General features: G+C 38.3%; 1 protein-coding gene across 1 annotated transcript in view; it reads left to right on the plus strand.

The window, feature by feature from the left end:
• LOC109478352 (cadherin-23-like) overlaps window positions 1-20,352 on the plus strand; it is a 28,471-nt gene extending 8,119 nt beyond the window's left edge. The window contains exons 16-53 of the mRNA XM_019779880.1: window positions 88-192; window positions 348-488; window positions 635-723; window positions 944-1,030; window positions 1,275-1,343; window positions 1,540-1,600; window positions 1,949-2,097; window positions 2,837-2,855; window positions 8,223-8,289; window positions 8,517-8,594; window positions 9,080-9,234; window positions 9,532-9,588; window positions 9,975-10,067; window positions 10,288-10,377; window positions 10,786-10,896; window positions 11,274-11,408; window positions 11,939-12,020; window positions 12,371-12,495; window positions 12,860-13,057; window positions 13,411-13,575; window positions 13,865-13,948; window positions 14,171-14,282; window positions 14,810-14,928; window positions 15,326-15,452; window positions 15,614-15,660; window positions 16,053-16,157; window positions 16,431-16,571; window positions 16,712-16,803; window positions 16,965-17,051; window positions 17,426-17,494; window positions 17,647-17,710; window positions 18,010-18,134; window positions 18,276-18,295; window positions 18,484-18,520; window positions 18,730-18,765; window positions 18,959-19,154; window positions 19,812-19,931; window positions 20,059-20,352. Coding sequence (XP_019635439.1) covers window positions 88-192; window positions 348-488; window positions 635-723; window positions 944-1,030; window positions 1,275-1,343; window positions 1,540-1,600; window positions 1,949-2,097; window positions 2,837-2,855; window positions 8,223-8,289; window positions 8,517-8,594; window positions 9,080-9,234; window positions 9,532-9,588; window positions 9,975-10,067; window positions 10,288-10,377; window positions 10,786-10,896; window positions 11,274-11,408; window positions 11,939-12,020; window positions 12,371-12,495; window positions 12,860-13,057; window positions 13,411-13,575; window positions 13,865-13,948; window positions 14,171-14,282; window positions 14,810-14,928; window positions 15,326-15,452; window positions 15,614-15,660; window positions 16,053-16,157; window positions 16,431-16,571; window positions 16,712-16,803; window positions 16,965-17,051; window positions 17,426-17,494; window positions 17,647-17,710; window positions 18,010-18,134; window positions 18,276-18,295; window positions 18,484-18,520; window positions 18,730-18,765; window positions 18,959-19,154; window positions 19,812-19,931; window positions 20,059-20,154 — 3,753 coding nt within the window. The 3' untranslated portion in view covers window positions 20,155-20,352. The remainder of the gene's footprint in view (window positions 1-87; window positions 193-347; window positions 489-634; window positions 724-943; window positions 1,031-1,274; window positions 1,344-1,539; window positions 1,601-1,948; window positions 2,098-2,836; window positions 2,856-8,222; window positions 8,290-8,516; window positions 8,595-9,079; window positions 9,235-9,531; window positions 9,589-9,974; window positions 10,068-10,287; window positions 10,378-10,785; window positions 10,897-11,273; window positions 11,409-11,938; window positions 12,021-12,370; window positions 12,496-12,859; window positions 13,058-13,410; window positions 13,576-13,864; window positions 13,949-14,170; window positions 14,283-14,809; window positions 14,929-15,325; window positions 15,453-15,613; window positions 15,661-16,052; window positions 16,158-16,430; window positions 16,572-16,711; window positions 16,804-16,964; window positions 17,052-17,425; window positions 17,495-17,646; window positions 17,711-18,009; window positions 18,135-18,275; window positions 18,296-18,483; window positions 18,521-18,729; window positions 18,766-18,958; window positions 19,155-19,811; window positions 19,932-20,058) is intronic.
• Window positions 20,353-21,144: the final 792 nt, after the last annotated feature.

Below are 21,144 nucleotides of genomic sequence, written 5' to 3' on the forward strand. Positions count from 1 at the left end.
ATCATTTTATAAATATGTTTTCTTTCTTTGAAATTTCTACGAAGATGATGGTGATGATGAAAAACTCCCTCTTTATTAACATTCTAGGCCACAGATCAAGATGCTGGAACCAACAGTGACATCACCTACAGTATCACTTCTGTACTCTTCACCGCCAATAGGGACGACATAACTGGTTCGCCCAGTTCACAGGTAACACAGTGTACATCTATTCAACCGAATCGCTACATTGTGAAGGGCCCGGGTCAAAAGATTGTATGTGCACGAGCATTTAGAACTCGTTCTTGATTCGCTTTAATACCCAATTCACATGTCATATGTTATTTGCTTTTTTTCTAACACGTTAGGTAGATGACGCGTTCCAAGTAGACTCCCAGACGGGACAGATCCTGACCAACAGACTCTATGACGACTACCAGAACGGGTACTTCACTGTGAACGTCAGGGCGGAGGACGGCGGAGGCAGGTTTGACGACACTGAAGTCAGGGTAAATATTCCCTACAGAAACTTTCCATTCATGGATTTTCTCCCTTTTTGAATTCAAAGTATACTTTGATCACGTACGTTGTACGTATCTAATCTTTGTTGAGTACTATTGTATGACATATCATTTTGCCCTTCCCTTTTTCATAGATACACACCATACCTCAACGCTTCGGACTTAGTACTGTGCTGGATGCACCTCCGGAAAGCGTAAGACCGAACATAGAAGAATGTTTACAGTAAGTTTACAACAATCACCCTTTCTTTAAAAATTTACATTGTATTGTTCATTTTGCTGCAACCAACGGCATTAACAGAGAAATTGTCTGATTATTTATGACTGATCAAATATATACTACTATATGTAGTAGATATGCAAGTCAACCATGGTTATTCAATGATGTATAACTATGCAACAGAACAGGGATGTTGTTTTGTGAATTCGCTTTATTGTTTCAGACGCCTGGAAGACCAAACCGGTTACAGGGTTATCTACGAGGGCCTGCAGTATAACACAGACAGCCAGGGAAACATAAACAGGCAACAGTGAGTATTTTTTTATACATGCATATTTTATGAATATTTTACAGACCTTGAAAGGGCACGGCTTATTGTTCGTTAAGCCAAATGACCGTGGGGTCGAGTGGCGTAACAACAGAACCAAGAGGTCCCGAGTTCGATTCCTGCCATGCCACCGATCTCGTGCCCTTGGGAAAGGCACTTCTCACTTTACTTACTGACAGGTGCAAATGAGTATATACTAGAAAGCTAACAGCTAAATGTCCAACAGGTCTCAAGTACTCTACTATCTCATCGACAAGACTACAGATTTGGTTCTCACCGACACTGAAGGACTAAGGTACGTGTATATTAAGCAGAATAAGCTTTTTTGATTCAATTGGAAATATTATTGTTAAAGAACACTTACACATTGATATTAAGAACTTTATCATTTTTGGTATATTGTTGAATCTTCTTGTGCCATGATCCACAAAGGCAAATCAGCTTGTGGATGAAAGGAGCACGTATCAATGCAATGTGTTAATCTGTTGTAGAGTTATTGAAGGTGTGGATCGAGATCGCCTGCTGGCTGACTGCCAAATTGTCGGTGCAAGGGTGAGTTTTTTCATATATCGTGAAATACGTATGCTTATAACAATCATAATTATAAAAGCATAAAATTGTGATAACTGCTACATAGGTGTGATTATGATATTATGGCAGTAATAATTTAATATGGGCCTCATGGTGGCTGACCTTGATACTGCAGCAGAGCTTTTGGTTTTTGTATCTTTGGTCCTAAATATATATATATACTATGGTCCTGATTTTTTTGGTGACAGGTGGCTTTCCCTGCCAAGAATAGGTTGCAGTTTGTAAGCATTGTTCCTGTCAAAAATCAAGTATTGACTTGAATTTGATTTTTTAAAGTCATAATTTCCACACGTTCTTCTGTTTGTGCAGTCTGCCCAAGTGAAGAGTGACTACGCCGGGTTCAGTAACTGGGAGGCGTTCCTGATCGCCCTGGCCGCGCTGCTGCTGCTGGGGCTACTACTGCTGCTCTGTCTGCTGTGTTACTGCCGATACTGGTACAGAAAGGCTACGCTTTTAATGTCGTTTTGGATACGCTTATTTACGTTTTCATCTGCTAATGAGCAGGTTGTAGTGTAATTTTAAAAAGATGAACCGTTAAAACGTTGTTTTTCTGTAATGGAGAAGAACTATTAGCAGTAATTCTTTATTGATGGTTTTGATCGATCATGTGTGAGGGGCACGCTGTTTTTATGTCTAATATTCTGCTTTTGTGATTCTTTTAATATTTTGCAGGTACAAGAAGAAGATGCAAAGTGAGTAAAAATTTAACATTTTGATTTAGAATTAAATTGCTCTGATGCTTAGTGCAAATCTATTAGGTAATGTGCATTCGGTTGACGATACATTACACGCTGTATTGTGTTTCAGGCAAACTACTGGTAGAACCAATCCCAGAGCCTGCACCGTAAGTGATTTACGTGTTAAAGACTAGAAGTGCAATTTTAGCTTTTCTTGGCGTGAATGATTCTATAAAATACCAATACGATGTTGAAGATATTTATTTCTTTTCATACTCAGAGAGATCAACATGAATCCAGTCTTCACTGACAAGTGAGTATAGTACTAGATATCCGTCTTGTCGTGTATAGGAGAAATATTCTAAAGAATTCATAAAATTTGCAATGCTCAACAATTGCATCTGATGCAACCTGTCACAACTTGTACTACATTGACATGTTGTCTTAACCCCCCTCCCACACCCACCATTATTTTTAACAAATGTGGCCTTTCTAAATCTTGTTTTGTAGGGAAGAGGAGACACAGCTCGCCATCATGGACTTCGGCAGCGACTACAAGGCGAGACCTAACGCCTACGAGCCGGTAGTCGCCCCCATCCCGATAAAGCGCCCCCTACCGGCCATGAACTATGGTGAATACGTCACCACACAGGAGACACGTCGGGATGACGGTTACTTCAACCCTGCTTTCACTACTACTGAGGTGAGATGAACACAATACACATAAAGTTAACAAATCCGCAAGGTGTCCTTAGACGGCTAAATCACAAACTGTGAATATCATATTTTCCAAGGAGAGGTTAAGTGGAAAGATTTCATTACAACTACTTCTAATCTACCCCTGAATCAAACTTAGTTTTTAAAATATTTAATAAATGAATGATGACCTTTATTGCACTTTTTTGCCACACTTGGCTAAGTACAGGTCACAACAATGACAATATCAATGACAATGACAATGACAACAAAACAAAATGAACAGATACAAATAGAAATTCAACTTCTCGCTTTTTAGCTATTGTAGAAATAAAACAAAAACAGATATGTTTTATAGATGGATTGTCTAGTTGCGTTAGGAATATGAACTTTTCTACAGTGCCTGAGTGCATATAATGTATTTCTTGTACATGCTTTGTGTACAGAGCCAGACCAAGCGCGCTCCGTCCCCGGAGGAACCCTCTCACACCACCGTGTTCACCAGCGATGCCCGCGGGACGTCCGGGTACACCACGGGCGCCGATGATGGAGAGGTGGTGTCCACCACGGTACGTGCGGTTTCTATCATGACTGGTCGCACCAAGTAATATGTATGGATAACGTCCACGCGCGCATTGATTTTAGCCTGTTTCCCAGAAAAAAAACAAGTAATTCCGCTTCCTGTAACTGTGACTTAAGAGTCACGACAGTGCCGCAAATTTCAAGATTTGAATATATAATGAAAGGAAAGAAACAGGGCAGGAGGACAACTGCTGTTCCACTGATTTATTGCTGTTTTCATGACGAATAAAGATGACTTGTAGGTTGTTACACTGTGGTCGCCTTGTTTTGTATCTAAATTGATGCTGGGGCCATCGCGCGCTCTCATGTTGCCGTCTAAGTAGAATGGAGGTATAAGCTAAAGGTAGAACATAAATCACCCCCCTCCCCTCGAGCTTCAGTTCCAATGCGAATGTCTCTGATTCCTCAGGTATTCACCAGCCAGCCTGACCCTGACGACCACCGTCTGGTCCCGCCTGTGTACGACAGGACCTACTACGAACACGAGGACCAGGGGAACAGCAGGCTCTGAATCAAAGGGAGACACGAATATACCGACAGAGAACGCCATCTTGGAACGCCACCCATTCTTCACAACTCAGCATCTCTCTAGCACTAGACTATTTAGAAGACGGTGACTATTTTCATGACAACTCGAACAAGCTTTGAATACTAGTAAATATTTCATTTCAGATGTTTTTAAAAAAACATCTTAACAAAATAATGCATGAAAAAATATAGTTAGCATGGTGAATATGAATTTGTAAACGTTTGTAAATTGTTTTGTATTTTGAACTCAAAATGTAAATACTAGTAAGTACAAATCGAGATGATGTACGAACAAATTCAGTCAACGTTGGCCAAAGAAAACGTCGATTGTTAATTAGGCTACCAGCAAAATATACACTAGTACTGAGAGAGATATCCCTTTTTTCTGCTACTTAAATTTATGACTTATAAGTTAGAAAACATGTATAGTTTGACAATGATTAATTGATAGCTTTAGCAATACTGATACAGATTATATATTACAAAGTAACTCCTTATTTGCTTATACATGTAGTATATATTAGAATATATAACGGGTGATTTAAAACGGTATGTTAGATATGAAACGTTGACATTGTTTTCCCTTTATTACAACTGACAAACGATGAATTATAAGAAGATCTCTCGCTGCTGATATCCATGCACGTTTCTTTCCTTTTTGATGCAGTATGTTTTTTTTTTCAATATGCATGACACATGATCATAATAAATTATGGTAAAACACATTAAAGAAGATTCTGCATATTTTTTGTCCGCACGCACAAGATGCTAGATAGAAATTTCATAAACTAACTACACAGTCACTCAGTCTAAGGTTTGCGAATACATTTATGTTACTATTTCACCTAAAACCTATCTATGTGATAATATTGAATTGTATCTATAAAAGTACCACCTAGCCCTAGCCTATTGCAGGTAGATGATACTGCTCTCTTGTAGGTTTTATCTCTACCAGGCTTTGGGAGGCAGCTGGAAGAGTAGAAATTGGCCAAACAGATGACATGCCAGGGGAGATGGTCCGCTAGAGTATATTTTGCCGCAGTTTGCTAGAGAGTACATTTTGGGTGCGGCAAAATTGACTCTCTAGCGGGCCAATTCCCCGGGCATGTTATATCTCTATTTGGCCAATTTCTATTCTTCCAGCCGCCTCCGAGGTTTTATTAAGTCATCGCGTCCCTTTTTCATACTTTAGTCCGTTTAAGCTACCTCATTTTCGACCCTATGATGCTAGTATACATTCCTAAAATTCGTGGTATGTTTTGAATACAACAAAATAATGAACGGGCAAAACTTGCCTAAGATATGCCGTAAAAGAAGGGTGTAACCTATATGTAGTAAAGAGGTTTAAAAAGGCACACCCAAGTATTCCATTCATAAAGTCTACCACCAAGTCACAAAGGAAATCGGTACAACGCCCTAGAAGTAGAATAACAAACTCGTAGTTTTTACTGGCGTGGCTACAAAGAAAACAACCGGTAAATGCCGCTATCTTAGGCGATGAAAGGTTAAATGCCAGGTGTTCATGTTCCCACAGACAGATAGAGCCCTCCTATTGTGTCAAACATCTGCCTGTAAATTTGAGTCGTTTTGTATCAACCGTCCGACCGGTTTTTTGACCAGACAAAACCTACCGTATATCTATCTTACTTTGAATAAGGGAATCAATCCTGTGTTTTAACCAACATAAACAGAAATGTAAAAACAAGACGTTTTACAGCTTAAGTAACTGGTTTTTAAAGCATGTTGTGCATCGTGGGTGCTAACAGGCCTTAGGGTTCTCAATGAGATGTTTTAAAGTTGCATCATTACCGAAATTACGGTGTCTCTGTTGAGGGACGTAATTTGGGTGTGGTGAAACAAGTATTAGTGCCATTTTGTACAACGTCCAGTGAGGATGACGAAGTGTATTTTTCGCTGTATTCCTTCGAAGAGGTAAGAATTTACTAAGATTCTTTTACTTTTCAAATGAGAAGCATAACTACAAATGATATGTGTTTTGACACCAAAGTTTGTATCCGTATACTAAGGGAGTAAGACCGTGGGAATCAAACGACAGTTTTTTGTTGTTTTTGTTTGGCCTGAGGGATCTTTTCACCTAATTGTTTTGCACGTTGCCTCCGTGATATCAGAACTAGATATGTGTATTATCAATAACCACGTACCAAATTTGAAGAATGTACAGTGTTTTTGTCAAATACGTACATTTCTAGAGCACTTCCTATGGTTAGGACTTTGGCAGGTGAAAAATAGGTATTTGAACGGCACCTGTTCATTACATGCTAATCTATTAGAAAGAAAACACTTGAAATAATAAGGTGTATATGTAGCTCGATACGTAAAGGCTTACTTTGTCCTTGCTGATATGTTACTTGTGTACGATAGAAATGGACAGGGTGGGAGGGGGGCATGTCCTTGGGTACCTTGCCATTGTACACAGTTTAATAGACCTTGTCAGGTAATTTGCCCGGGGATATATTTCCGTGCATTTGTGATAGACATTTAACCTCCTAGAAAAGAACATATAACTGGCGTATAACATATCAAAATTGTGTCTAATTGCTGCATTGCGATAAGGGGTTAGATATAAGACTGCAGTTGAAAGATCGGCTGCAAAAATAAGCGACAAGCATTTTGGGCGGCAACTACATATACATGAGATCTTTTAAATGTTTCCTCAAGTGGAAATAATACCCTCTTTCATATTATGGTTGCTAGTATACATGTGGTTTCAGGCATTGTTACAGGCGCACCTTAGTGTCAAGGCAACACTTTGCATTGTGTATCGGAAACATTGTCTTCTGACATGGTCCAAAAAGAACCGCTTTATGCTAGCGTAGTACTACATTTTAAAAGCAGTTAAGCAATAGCTCATTCACACAAATGCTAAAATATCGTGCATGCTTGACTGAATTTCATTCTTGCAATCAGACAAGTGGTGACAATGTTTGAATATTTTCAATTCGTGTCATCCAGCACATTTTCTACAGATAGTGCGTCGTACAAGAGCATCGCACAGAGTCGGACAATACGTTACACCCCCATTCCACTTGACAGCGCTCTTGACGGCGCTCTCTCTTTGACCTGAAATTTGGCCAGAGCGCGGAGAGAGCGCCGAGAGAGCGCCGAGAGGTCTCCAAGGTCGCCATATTTGCATTAAAATGCTGTTTAGACCGTTGTGCACTCTCACGGCGCTCGTTGTTGTCATTTGTCGGTTTAAAACAGTCGCCAAGGTGACGGCGCTCATGATGCTCTCATCGCGCTCTCATTGCGACCTTGGCGATCTCTATGGGCTCTCACCGCGCTCCGGCCAATTTCAGGTCGCAGAGAGCGCGCGGTGAGAGCGCCGTCTAAGTGGAATGGGGTGCTTACCACAGACGTGACAGACGTCACAGTGGAAAAGCCCGGGTTTTGTGACCCCTATTTACCTTTCCGCTGCAATATTCAGCTAATACTTGTTTTTGTGCCCGGCATGGCCTTGGGCGTGCCGGATTCTTGTGCACTGACTGTTACTGTAAAAACGCTCTGAGTCACGTTATGGCAAAAATTAAAGAATAGTTGTCAAAAAATAAAGAAGTAATACCGTGTAATGTTAATTTACGTTATAAGGTGCTAAATGATAAAGAAATTAAATTACACTTTTGTTTGTACATGGACATTTTTGTTGTAAACAAAACGTCACTTTACAGTATACTGTGTGGTTTTTCGGGTGATTACTTCAGATAATAGGTCTTCTCATGGGGCAAACAGTATATTTTAAAGATCTTAGAATGTTAACTCTGTGACATGTAACATTAGATGTAAAACACATTAATGCGGTATGATTATTTTGCAATGTTATATAGAGCTCATTCAATTAAAAATCGTAGCCTATAAATTTGCTAAAGTAGTTGAAGGTTATACAGAGCGAGTTTATCGGTACGATTTCAGACATTACGTGGAAGGCTCTGGTACTAAAACTTATTTGTACATTGGTGACATCAATACTGAGCTACAAAGTTTCAAATTGAAATGGCTAGTTTTTATACATACATAAAGTATATCTATGGACATTTGAACACCTAGTAAGCATTCATAAAACTCACAGACAACTTTAATTCCGACATGTAGATGCAGTTATGTTGGCCGGGCGTTGGTTTGTTGTGCTGTTCACATGCATAGGTGTAACAGGTGAGTTCTTATCAATATTTGAAATGTATTCAATGCATTAATAATACTTTCTGTGCGTGAGTAGCTCTAAGATAAGAAACAAAATACGTAAAATGAAATATGGACTTTGAACTACGGAATTCATATTTTATGTTATGATGTTATGAAATTACACCACAATTTTAATCATCATTAATAAAAATGTTCACTGTAGACAATGATGCATGGAACTCTTCATTATTTTGCAGTGAGTGTCCAGCCTCCTGAGTTCCTAAACGTTGAAACAGAACTGAACGGCAAACAGATCTCAGAAAATACTCCAGTTGGTAAGATGTTCGTTTCTATCTGTGTTGCATTTATATATCTTGTTAACAATATCATTAACATAGGCGGCAACCGTATTAGTATTTATAAACTCAAGTTTATTTCTTGAAGTAAATTGGATAAATTATTTTACACAAATTATATTCAGAGCCTGACCTTGCGACCATTCGTAATTAAAAATGTTCTGAAAGAATCTCAATTAAATTCGAAGACATACGTAGAACCACAAGTCTATTTTAGCTAAAATGGTGTTAAAATCAAGTTTGATCGATTATCAATGTGTACAAGTTACTTTAATTATGACATATTAGATCTGCCTGCCTACCTGCCTATGTGAACAGGCCAGGTACTGGCCCCTTGCTCCCCTCCGTCAGGTACTTCCAGCCAGCTCTAGATCAGCCATAAGATAAAAAGATTACATCCACATAAATTATTTAACACCGTTATTTTCAATCCCCTTCATTTTGCAATTTGAATCATGTTTCAGGTACATCCATTTTCCAAGTCCGCGCTAGCGATCCAGACGGAAATGCTTTGAATTTTTTCATCAGCGGCGACACCTTCAGCATTACTGATGCAGGAGTAAATTCCAGGCAGGAAAGTCTCGGAGACATCAGGGTGCTCAAAATTTTGGATCGTGAGGTTAGCAATAGTTATAATCTTTGCCAAGAAGATCATGTTTTAATGTTGTTTGTGGGGTGTTTGTGGGTAGATGTACTTGTTTGATGGTAGGTGTTAAAAATAAGTACAATAAATGTAGTGTATCGTACTGCAGCGAAACATCCGCTTTGTATATGTTTTGTTCTAGTCATGTTTCATGATTTACATATGTAACTATGCACAAACTTAGTGGTCTTTGTGATCTTTACATGTGTATGCTGTCTATACACATGTATACATGGTCTTTACTACATATGTATACTTATATCTATCTTTCAGACGAACCCTATTGTCACGTTTTCACTGACAATACGTGACGGCATTGGAGGACATGAGGTATGTTTGGTGTATATTCACTATCCATAAAATGCATTTTGGATATCTTAGAAGATTCTGGGTAAAGAAAACTTTAATTTTTGGCCAGACAAAAATGTCAATAAGGATGACTATGTTCATTTTCTAATGTTTCATTGTATTGAATACATATTGGTAATTGTTTGTTACAATAACAACGTAAAATCTACATCCTGTTGAAGAGAACAAACTCTGGGTGGCTGATTGTGGGATGGTCGGCAAAAGAACGCGTTAGAAATTCTACAAAACACAATACCAAAACTCCCAACCGCCCGAAGACCTGCATAAAAAAACTAACCTTGTTCCCTGAAGAAGCAGGGTTTAAGTTACATTTTTATATACTTGAATTTTTCTGTTTTAAATTGAAGATCACCTACAACGACATTCACGTCAACATCGTTGATTACAACGACAACTCACCACAGTTCCAAAACACGCCGTATGAGACCAGTGTCAGTGAGGTGAGTTCCTGTCATATTTCATTTAATTTACCTGCAGCTGATTTACTAGACCAAGTGTACTTGTCAAATTTCTTGTTCCTTTTCCCACTATATGAACCATCACACAGTTACGGAATTCAGGCTACTTGGTATCAGTCAATAGCTACTGTAGCGGCCCCTTGCAATAGTTAAAGCCAAACATCTGCCATATAAATTGCATTTCTTTCTCATATCATCACAGAGTGCAGAAATTGGGACATCCATATTTCAAGTTTCGGCAACTGACGTGGACAGTGGAGCCAATGGTGCCATCAACTTCCATCTAACTTCGGTTAGTTTTATTCTTGTCCTTCCTATAATAGTTGTTGAACGTGAAGTGATGACTTGGACGATGATGATAAGTTTAATCAACTTACCAGGCCGATCTTTTAATGTACCAATTTGTTGTAGATATAAACTAATCACGTATAACTAAGATGTATTGACAATACCTTGAGATGCACCAATCAGCATTTGATCTCTAAAGTTTTCTGGCCACCACGCCTGTCTGACGCTGAGGACTCAAAAAAGTCTGGCTGTCAGAAAATGTTATTATCTTGTCTCAACATTTAAATAGATATATTAAAGATATCCGTGCATTTATCTCAGATATTAAAAGCATCCCATTGAATTATCTGATGCCTTCAATCGAAGGTCAGTTGATAAGTGTACGAAAATATATACCCACATCTTCCCTTAGAACATGAATTCCTTTGATATCGATTCGGTGAGTGGATGGATTACACTGAAGGACAAGACGGACATTGAATCGGAGACTGAAACAGCGTATGCTGTCACTGTGCAAGCAACTGTAAGAAAAAACATTCAATCATCACTTTTGTCACATTTTCTTTGTTCAATATATATACAAATGCAAAGCAACACTTGTGAAAATAATACACGTTATTTTCTGTAACAAGCTATATTTGATGATGCGTAATGTTATTATAATTAATGGAATGATAAATGATATATAATAATTATGATATAATGTATAATTCAATAATGATAATACAATTCAATAATGACATTGATGATTATGATAAAACAATAAAAATATAATAATAATTAATGTAATAATGAGTGATTAATAATTGGATAATACGTAATGACGGAGTGCGTTAGTAAGTGAATGAATGAATAAGCAAAAGATCACAAAGAAAATGTAAAGGTTTCCGTTGCTTCCAGGACGGCGGAACACCATCCCTGTCCACATCAGTGGACGTGTTTGTGGCAGTTGATGATGTACAGAACAGACCTCCTATCTGGCTTGGGGAGCCTTATGACGTGTCCATCAAGGAAGGAGATCAGAACAGTCGAGCGGTTAGTCAGCCATTCCCTGGAGTCAATAGAATATATGAATCTATATTTGCATGTCCGTGCCCATGGTGCTAGATGCATGCATTGGAGTATGATGTTACATGTATAAGTACTATACATACTAAGTACCATAATACTTGGGACAGAAGGAGAAAAGAATAACGTAAAGGTCTTAGGGACTATACTAGAGAATATATTCTATCTAATGAAGGTCGTAAATATTTTTCCTCCTTTTTTAAGCAACTGGAGATGAATTCAACAGTTTTTCCAATGTGTTGTCATTACTGGTAGACATGAGGTGAAGCAGACAACCCATTCTCTTATGTTTGACAAAAGACCTTATCCTATGTCACTATTTTTTCATTATCATGCTACATGTTACACACTGAAATGTCGGTATTGCTAATGCTTGAAATCGATTATTTGTAAGTTATTCATAAGACTTGAAGGTCTCTCACAAGGTTTCAACCACCGATCTTTCGGGTAGGATCTTAGGATGACTAATTAATTTCGTTTTAACATTTCTCCATCAGGGCGCGACCGTTCTTACTCTTCAGGGTAGAGATGGCGACAGATCACAAACAAATACCGTCCGGTACGAGCTTGTTGGAGGAGGTATGTCACACAGTTTACAAGATACGGGACAATTCTTAAACTAACTCAACTTAATATAACAATCTATATTGATGCATTGCTACATCTGTAAAGCTCAAAACATCATTCAACATGGGGTCGTGGGGTCGTGTGGCGCAACGGCAGAGTGCTAGAGTCCTGACATGCCATCGATCTTGTGCCCTTGGGAAAGGCACTGAACATGACTTTCCTCATTTAACTCAAGTGAAAATGAGTATTGTCTGTCCTGTATTTGCTTCAGCAGCAGCTGTCTGTGCCCCACGTGTATTGTACTGTTGCAATGTTCAATCAATCAATCAATCAATCAATCAATTTATCAAACGTTTTTGCAGATCCCTCAAACTATTTCAACATCGGTAGCACCAACGGAAGGCTGACGCTGAACCAAGACCTGGACAGGGAGGCTCCTGGCATATTCTCCATCACCACACCTGGAGTCTTCCTTCTGCGAATAAAGGTACGTACAGCTGCTCCCCACGCTTGGTATTGTAAGGTGTATGCTTGTGCTAGTCTTCTCCAAAACTCCTATAAAGTCTGAGAAATCGGCCTAAAGTGTAGCTGGTCATGGGAGTTGGCGGGCCATAGAGGGTCCAGTTTGCCTTCCAACTCCCCTGGTCAGCTATGTTATTTTAATCTACTATTTATTCAGCCTGCAAATGCAAAGGAGCCTGGTAAAGACTAAGCTTGTACCATCTAGTACCACATTTGGTACTGCGTGTGACCTTTTGTTGTCGTAGAATTAGGAAGTGAAGATGGTTGAGCCATTGTCATTCCAACGTCGTGCACATGTGACAATCATTGACACGGTAATTATTATACAGGGAACTGAGTACAAACCAGATGGAACGGTTTCGAGCCCGGAGCAATCCAGTGAAGTCGTCGTCGTTGTCCGTGTTACGGACGCCAACGACAACCTTCCCGAGTTCAACCAAGCAGGTTACAATGTGGAAATCACCGAGAACCCTGCCGTGGACACACCACTTCCCCGTTTAAGAATGACAGTATCTGACAAGGACTCAGTAAGTCCCATAAATTTCCCTCAATGACTATCTAGATGAGACAAATTATTGCCTTTGCTTTCTAGGTATTTTTCTATGAGTTTCAAAAAGAGAGAAGAAACAACGGTTATTAGTAGATGAACAATAATGCATTGTTATCTTAATGGAATTTTAAGAATTTTAGTATTTAGGGTTAGAATGTAGTATTGTTAGTGTTCTGTACTACATGTCTTACATGCCCTAGACAATTGCAACATATGGCCACATGTGCATTATAGTCTATCTGGACAGGATGCAATGAAGATTCATTCATTAATTGTTTGTGATATATGAGTATTGTTGGTTTATGACCATTAGCCTTCCGTTTTGAACAGCTGCCCAACAACTTGTTTAACCTGAGTGTCATCAATGATCCAAACAATGTCTTCGACATCGAACCCAAAGTTGTACTTAGAGGACAGGCCATCGTCAACCTGCTAGTCAACGATCCATCCAAGTTGGATTTTGAGACAACGCCGAATCATCAAATTGCAGTTAGAGTATGATCCTTTCACTATTTATCTACATATACATCTATCATAACACCTTAACTTCTAATGTTTCTGTTGCTATATATCTAAACATGTATCAACCTATCCAAATACCTACTTTACCTTTAATCTATATTGGGGTATCTATCCACAGAAATGTATGTGTATTTATCTGACTGTATCTATACATATATCTTTATGAACCTGTCTTTTAATATCGATATATCAACCAATATTGCAACTAGTTTAATGTACCATAGTGTCGATTGCTAACATTTATTTACATTCTTTTTATTAGGTTCAGGCGACTGAGTTTCTACCTGATGGTGGAACCCCTCAACAGACGTCTGTACCTGTCGTTATCAACATTAAAGACGCTCAAGTACGTTAGTAAATATCAGTCTCCTCATCTGTAGAGTTATTTTTGTTTCTTTATTGTTTTTGTTTACTTATTGCTGTTTACTGGTATGCAAATCGTAACAGTTAGTAGTAACAATTATCATAGTCCCATAATTATTGTTTCTCTCTTCAATGGCCGTCAACGATAAGAAGGGATTGTTTTGTATAACACTGTGTTGCATATGTGTTGCTTATTTCTTCTTAGGAGAGTAACAACCGAGTCTTTAACCTGGATGTGACTGAGAACTCCTCTCCTGGCACCAATGTTGGGACAGTCAGAAGGGACGGTGAAACAGGTGTAGACTACTGTATTGTAGGTATGTTACAACTAATTTTACTATGTTCATAAGTCACGTAAGACTAAAAGTAACTAGAAATTCATCAATCAGTGACTTGTTTTCAAAGGGAGAAACACGTACTTCCAAATGTTTCGCTGCCTATTTTACACCTTGATCTCGACATAGGCTCGCGAGAACACGATACTAGGTCGAGACATGTACAGAAATTCTGCATACGAAGATCCCATACTAAGGTTGTGAGCTGCCCGAGTCCTGTCTACCCCTACTCCGCAAGGAGGCGGGGGAGGCCAGAAGATCTACTCATGTCTCGACCTAGCCTCGTGTTCTCGTAATCAAGATGAACAGTAAACATCGAAAATTTGGGGGTACATGTTTTCTGCTTTTCAAAACATGTCACTGATTGATGAGTTTCTACTAACTGTTGATTTTGTACTTTCCCCATAGGTGTGTTACAACCATTTTATCAACTATGCATTGTACTAATGCCTCCCTAAGACCATACTGTACATTAATACGTACCTTTTTTGTACATCTTGTCAACCCAGGTGGCAACACAAACAACACGTTTGCCGTGGACAAGTCCACTGGTTTGGTGACAGTGGTGGGTCAGCCAGATAGGGAGATAAAGGCACTATACGAGATTGTCATCAAGAAAGTACCAACGGTAACGCACTTTTATGTACTCAATTTATCAACAACTAGAAATGTAACATTTAGAAAGCAAACGCATAACGCATAAATTCTTACTTAAATATATTTATATATGGTGACAGGAGTCTAAATCCCTCCTGCTATAAAACTGCAACATGATGTAGCCCAACACCAGTTACTTTGGTGACAGACGTCTGGTTCAGGTCATTGACATTATTTGTTTAGAGAAGAAGATGAAGAAGAAGAAGAGTTAGATGAAACAGAGCAAAAACAATATGTTTTCCTTCTGTGAAGGTAAACATAAACATGATCGATATCTGCAAGACAATGTCAAACTTTGATAAGAACGATCATACTAACATAAGAACAAGACAAACCATAACATGATAATGATTACTGAGTACTTTCAGGGTTCGAGTTGTCCGTCGGGACCGATTGCATTCGACACTAGTGATGCTACCCTGAGTAATGCTCTCATCACTATCAATGACATGAACGACAACAACCCAACATTTCCGACAAAGGTTTACTACGCAGGTAATATGATAATATATGATATATCATTTAATTTAAAAACAGCATAGTCGCAAAGCGTACAGTAGGCAATTATACAACTGCCTTCCTATACATGTAAATGTTTGTTTGTATATTCATATCATTATCACTTATATATGACAACTGAATTATTTATTTGTTAGGAATACCAGCTGACGCGACGTTCGACAGACCTATAACTCAGGTCCAGGTAGGAATTTGTGTTCATTTTCTATGACCAAGTCTAAGGTAGCAGCTCTGTGCTTAGATTACTCTAATTTCAACAGCAATTCAATTGATTAAGGAAAGATTATGTGTGGTTTATTTTTCAAGCCATTCCGCAATAAGCTTCTTCTCCATACTTATTTTACATATTTGTGCCAATGTCTTTTGTAATGTATCGTAATATTATAGATAAGTTTTGTATTTGTTAACTGTGCAATATTTGTATCTCTGTTTTTAAACTAGCATATAATTCAGCACTACTTATTAGTTGCGCTGCAACATGCTAGCGATTGTACTTTTCTATCTTCGATCAATCAATAAACAATTATTATTATTATTATTATTATAATGCAAATATACAAATTCCTCTTTTTACAGGCCTTCGACGCCGATGCAGGAGTTAACAGTGACGTCTCGTACAGCATTACGTCAGCTGAGTTTATTGCCAACAGGAATGACATAACGGGTGAACAGAGTAGACCAGTGAGTTTAAATAGATGACAATTACAAACGTAGAATCTTCATCATATACTTTGATAAAATATAACCGTGATCTCTCATTATATTTTAGTTTTAAACTATGACATATCAAAATTATTGATATAATTCTAGCATGCACAATGATCGTTATAAGCTTTGTACATGTATATGAAGGGCTGGAGTTATGAAAAGATATTTATGTCCAGGAAAAAAGACATTCTGTGCATGTGAGAACCATGTGTTTGGTAATGATTTTCTTTTTATTTCTTTCTACAGGTTCCTAACGCATTTCTGGTGGATTCCAAAACGGGGCAACTTCGAACCAACCAGCTCTTCACTGACTATCAGAATGGTTACTTCACAGCGAATGTTCGAGCTAGGGACGGCGCTGGCAGAACTGACGATACGGAAGTCAGGGTAAGCTTCGTGATTATTATATTCGGTCTCTTTTTTATTCTAAATGACTTTTGTGATTTTGTAAGTGAGTTTGTACCCATGGCTGTCTCCGTGTTTCCATGCATGTGTGTAGTTCTTGATTTCTTGATTCCCCACAACAGGCATACACATTGCCTACACAGCACGGACTGAGTACAGTCTTTGATGCTAGTCCGGATACACTGAAGCCACCGAGGATACACGAATGTCTTAGGTAGGAAAACTATAAATCTTTCTTCCAAAATGTTTCTAAATCATGAAAATCTTGAACCGATGATGAACTGATAGTGCGAAAGAAGCAATCATTATGTTATATATCAATGCACTGTGAATAACTGTTATTTTGCAAAATGATGGCTGTTGTTCCGATTCCAGGCGCCTCGAGGAGCAAACGGGACGGAAGGTGATATATCAGGGGCTGCAGTATGGCACAACCAGCCAGGGGAACGTCAACAAACAACAGTACGTTCAAACGTTTCAAGTGTTGATTTTTTAGATATATATTCCAACATGTGGTAACGGCACACTCAAGTTTTTTGTAACTTATATTAATTCCGCCACCAACAACACGAGGCAAACCAATACCCATTTTCACCTGAGTGAAGTAAGGAACGTCGTGTAAAGTGCCTTTCCCAATGAAGGGCACAAGATCGGTGGCATGTCAGGATTCGAACCCAAGACCTCTTGGTTCCGATTCGAGCACTCTACCGTTACGCCACACGACGCCACAGTGTTGATTTAGATATGCCTTGTGTAACAAGTTATGCCGTAAAAATGTTAAATGCAACGTTTACTGCCAAATCCAACAATTGACTCTTAACCTTTAAATTTTGCAGGTCTCAAGCGCGTTACTACCTTATTGATGAGGACACAAACATGGTACTGACTGCCTCAGAGGGGAAAAAGTAGGTGGCACTATAAAATATATGACCAATTGTAGTAATGTATACTGACATCTTAAAACCTTACAGAGGGAGGTTTGCAAGTGAATAATTTGAGAGACAGACCTAAAGCAAACAAAATATGAATGTAAAAATGTGTATTTTTTTCCTTTAAGAATCGTTGATGGAGTGGACTGGAACACGCTTCGACCAGAATGCCCAGTACCGGCTGGAACACGCGTGAGTGTATCTGTAGTAACTGTGATTTAAATTCAGTGATTTTGTCATGTATAACCGTATTTTTCCAGTTACTTTACAAAATTGTTGATTTGTTCTGTTAGTTCACTCTAGTAAGTTCTGAAGTGAGGAAATAAATGTCAGGTAGTGATCACTGTATTTTATGCGGTAGGAAAGCTCAAATAGTCTATCTATAGGTTACTTGGATGTGTAGCCTTCATCAAAATATTATATTACACATAATTATATTATATTATTTGAATCTCCTCTTTTATTATGTATGTTGATTTTATTATATTCAGAGTGCCCAAACTGGCAGTGCGTATGAGGGGTTCAGTAATTGGGAGGCCTTCATGATCGCCCTGGCAGCCCTACTACTCTTGGCCCTCCTTCTTCTGCTGTGCCTCCTCTGCTACTGCAGACACTGGTTAGTCATCTGGCATGGGTGTCGTTATGTTCCCATCTCCATTTTGGACAAAACATACCGTTGCTTCCACTTTTTGTCATTTATGGATGTCTGTAGCATTGTTGAGGTCGTATTTTGATAATATGTCTTTTCCTTTCTTAGGTACAAGAAGAAGATGCAAAGTGAGTACCAATTTGCATCTGCTTGGAAACTTTGACGGAATTCTTTCTTATGTTTAAGTTCGTAGATAATCTGATAGGAGTTTTCAGCTTGAAACAAATGAACAGAAAGAAATTAATATCACCATTACAGAATATCATAGATTATCCTAGAAAATCTAATAATAAAAAATGATTAACTTGCATTACAGGTAAATTGTTAGTGGAACCAGTACCAGAGCCCGCACCGTAAGTGTGAAAAAAATTGCAATATGGTAACCTTTTTTTTTAATTTCATTTCTAAAACATCCAGATATAAAGTATCACGTATGTCAAATAATTATATCGACCTACAGCTTTTCAGTATCTCACATGTAGATCTGCATCTATAGGTTGCTTTCTTCAATTCATACCTTGTACAATTCTCTCGTCTCCTTTCTCTTTCATTTTCTTTATAGAGAAGACAACTTCAATCCAGTCTTCACAGAAAAGCAGTGAGTATTGACATGATTCTTTTCATTTATTCGTAGAATTTATCTATACCAATAGTTTTCACCGGTTTAAAAATCTAAAATAATTCCACACATTGTCATAATGATACAAGATCATTTAATTTGTTGTCTGCTCGTTCTTTAAAATATCTCTAGCACTGTCATATACTGATTTATAGAAACGGTATATTTTCAGAGAACTAGAAACGCAGCTTGCTATTATGGACTTTGGGCACGATGTCCCCAAAGTCCTCAGCGATGACCTCAACGCCCATGGAGTAACCTTCGCGTCCACCACGAAAACACAACAAGCTATCGGCTACCATGAGTACATCAGTACACGTATTCCGCCTCAAGAAGTAGGCCACCATAACCCTGCCTTCACAATGGAGGTAAACTATCATTTTGCATTCACCAAAACAGTTACTGAAGCAACTGGATATGATTTTGGAAACGGTCAGACGTTTCATGTAGCATCCACTACCTTTCGTCACAGACAGACACTAAGAGACTACGGGAGAATTTTAGGAGAGTCTTAGGCGTCACTGACGAAAGGTAGTGGATGCTACCTGAAACGTCTTACCGTTTTCAAAATCATATCCAGTTGCTTCAGTAACTGTTTTTGGCGTATCTTATTACCTGGCTGTCTAACCTTTACCGAATCAGTTGCATTCATTTTCTTTATATTATGTACCAGTCCTTGGGATATGCCAAAAAAGACTATACGGCGCCAGCTTGCTCATCCACTGAACAGGATCTTACACCTCATAACGTTACTCAAAGCTTCTTTCAATTACACAGAAAACCTGTCAAAAAACGAAACATCAACCTCAATGCATTACATCAATAGATTACATCAATGCATCACGTAGTACGTGTTTCTGATAAGTGATTTGATTAAGGTTCACTAGCTCGTGTGATGTTCTTTCATCTTCAAAAAAGATGCCCGTCTTTAAAGCCGCCTTAAGCTTGTTATCTTGATACCACATCTTACAGTGGGGTATCTATTTGTACATCCCATCTCATGGCCTTTGACGTTTTCCATCCAGGATCAGCAGCGCTCCACTGAAGATGAGCCGGTACACACCACGCTCTTTACCCGCGACCCCCGAGGGACCTCTACCGGTTACACTACCGGAGCCTCCGACGGAGAGGTTGTCTCTACCACGGTGGGTAGACTACATACTAGTAAAGTATTCATAATTTGGCAAGTTAAACAACATTTCTGTTTCATTTGCGCTATCATTTTTGATCTGATGAAAACTAATTACATTGGCATGTATATGTCTCCTGTAGGTCTTCTCCAAGCAGCCGGATATGAACAACACCAACATCAGTCACCCTGTGTATGACGGAACCTACTACGAGCATGAGCAAAGCAGTCGAATTTAGATAAAAACATAACGAAGAGGTGGCGCTGAGAAGTTGAAAATTGCTGTTACGTTCTTTTGCAAAGATTGGTCGGTAAATAGAAAATCAATTTACTGAGTTTAGATATTGACCTTTTGTTACTAAACGGGAGGTTTTAAGTAATTGGATCAGTTTACAATCATAGGAACTATATTGTGGTGAAAAGAACCGGTCTTAGAATTATGCATTATTTACAATAAAAGTATATTCCTATAAACATAAATATTTCTTCTATTATATGGTTTGAAATTGTTGCTGTAGACAAATAGCTTTTAATGCAGACTGGTTGAATTTTAGATATGTCCAGGTTTACTACAGTAAATAAATATGAGCTATTGTGCTTCTGATATACTAGTAATATTGCATTTCTCTACAAGTATAATATGGAAAGTAATATCTTTTCAGCGATATTTTTGCAATGTAGATCAAACTAGAGCTGCAATAGTTTAAGTTAGTTAAATTCAGTTAACTCTTAACTCTTTACTATTTCATCATAGTAGGAAATTATATGGTGTGATCATTATAGATTGCTTACTAGGAAAAAAGTGTAATTGGATGGTTCTTGACATACATGGCACATTTAATTTTTACAATACGCAATAAAAGCTTTAGACTTCGGCAATACTGTTTTTGATGTCATATCTTAGAAATATCACTTGCTTAATATCATATATTTTGCCTAATATTACGCCCATCGAAAAGTGACGGAGCAGGATCAGTGTTACTAATTCAATCATTTCTAGCACAATTGGAGCATGACTTTTTCAGTAGATATGTTTATTCCAGTGACGTTTGGTACGTATACATTTACTGCAACAGATCATATTACGGTACAAAAACATATACTTTTCCTCCTGTAAGTAATACTTGGTAGACCAACACACCTTCATATGTTCGACCTTACTGAACATCAAGTGCACTTTTACTGAATAACAAATACATACACCACATGAGAAATAACATGCACTGCAA

Source organism: Branchiostoma belcheri, unplaced genomic scaffold (assembly GCF_001625305.1).
Source record: "Branchiostoma belcheri isolate BF01 breed outbred unplaced genomic scaffold, Haploidv18h27 scaffold43, whole genome shotgun sequence".
In the NCBI taxonomy this organism is placed as follows: Eukaryota; Metazoa; Chordata; class Leptocardii; order Amphioxiformes; family Branchiostomatidae; genus Branchiostoma; species Branchiostoma belcheri.